Here is a 459-nt window from a genome sequence, read left to right as displayed (position 1 = left end):
GGCTGCGTAAAGAAGTCAGTTTTCAAAGTGACACCCTGTCGTCGAACTCGCAGACGTAGTTCATGTTCCGGTCGCAGTAGTGGTCCCACCAGTCCCCGTCGTCTGACGACATGGCCACGCAGTTCTCCCGCTTCCCTCCGTCAGGCTGACTGGAGAGGAAGTGCCTGCGCCACTGGAAGTAGGAGACCTGCGTGCCGTCGTCGAACAGGTACAGACCCTCGGAGCGCAGGTCGTTGACGCCCAGCCACACGGGCCAGTTCCCCGGGTGGAAGAAGGACTTGACGTAGTCGGCCAACGCCTCCTGTTCCTTGCGGTCCCGGGGCATCGCCATACGGCCGCCGCGTTCCAGACACTTCCTGGATGCTCCGGCGTAATCCTCAAAGTTGTTGTAGACCAGGTAACACTTGTATCCCAACCTGCGACCTTTGTGACAACCTAGGAAACACAGGAAGAAAACTG

At 58.8% G+C, this 459-nt stretch overlaps 1 protein-coding gene across 1 annotated transcript; it reads right to left on the bottom strand.

Annotated features, from left to right (window-relative positions):
• Nucleotides 1–6: 6 nt before the first annotated feature.
• LOC103399742 (C-type lectin domain family 11 member A-like) lies at nucleotides 7–454 on the bottom strand (the record flags this gene model as incomplete). Its single annotated transcript, XM_008338378.3, has 1 exon — nucleotides 7–454. A coding segment is annotated over one exon (432 nt), but the record flags the coding sequence as incomplete, so codon positions are not given.
• Nucleotides 455–459: the final 5 nt, after the last annotated feature.

The sequence above is a fragment of the Cynoglossus semilaevis genome, unplaced genomic scaffold (assembly GCF_000523025.1).
Source record: "Cynoglossus semilaevis isolate Cse_v1.0 unplaced genomic scaffold, Cse_v1.0 C18768757, whole genome shotgun sequence".
In the NCBI taxonomy this organism is placed as follows: domain Eukaryota; kingdom Metazoa; phylum Chordata; class Actinopteri; order Pleuronectiformes; family Cynoglossidae; genus Cynoglossus; species Cynoglossus semilaevis.
The sequence above is the reverse complement of the archived record's forward strand: the minus strand, read 5'-3'. Positions and strand labels throughout refer to the sequence as shown.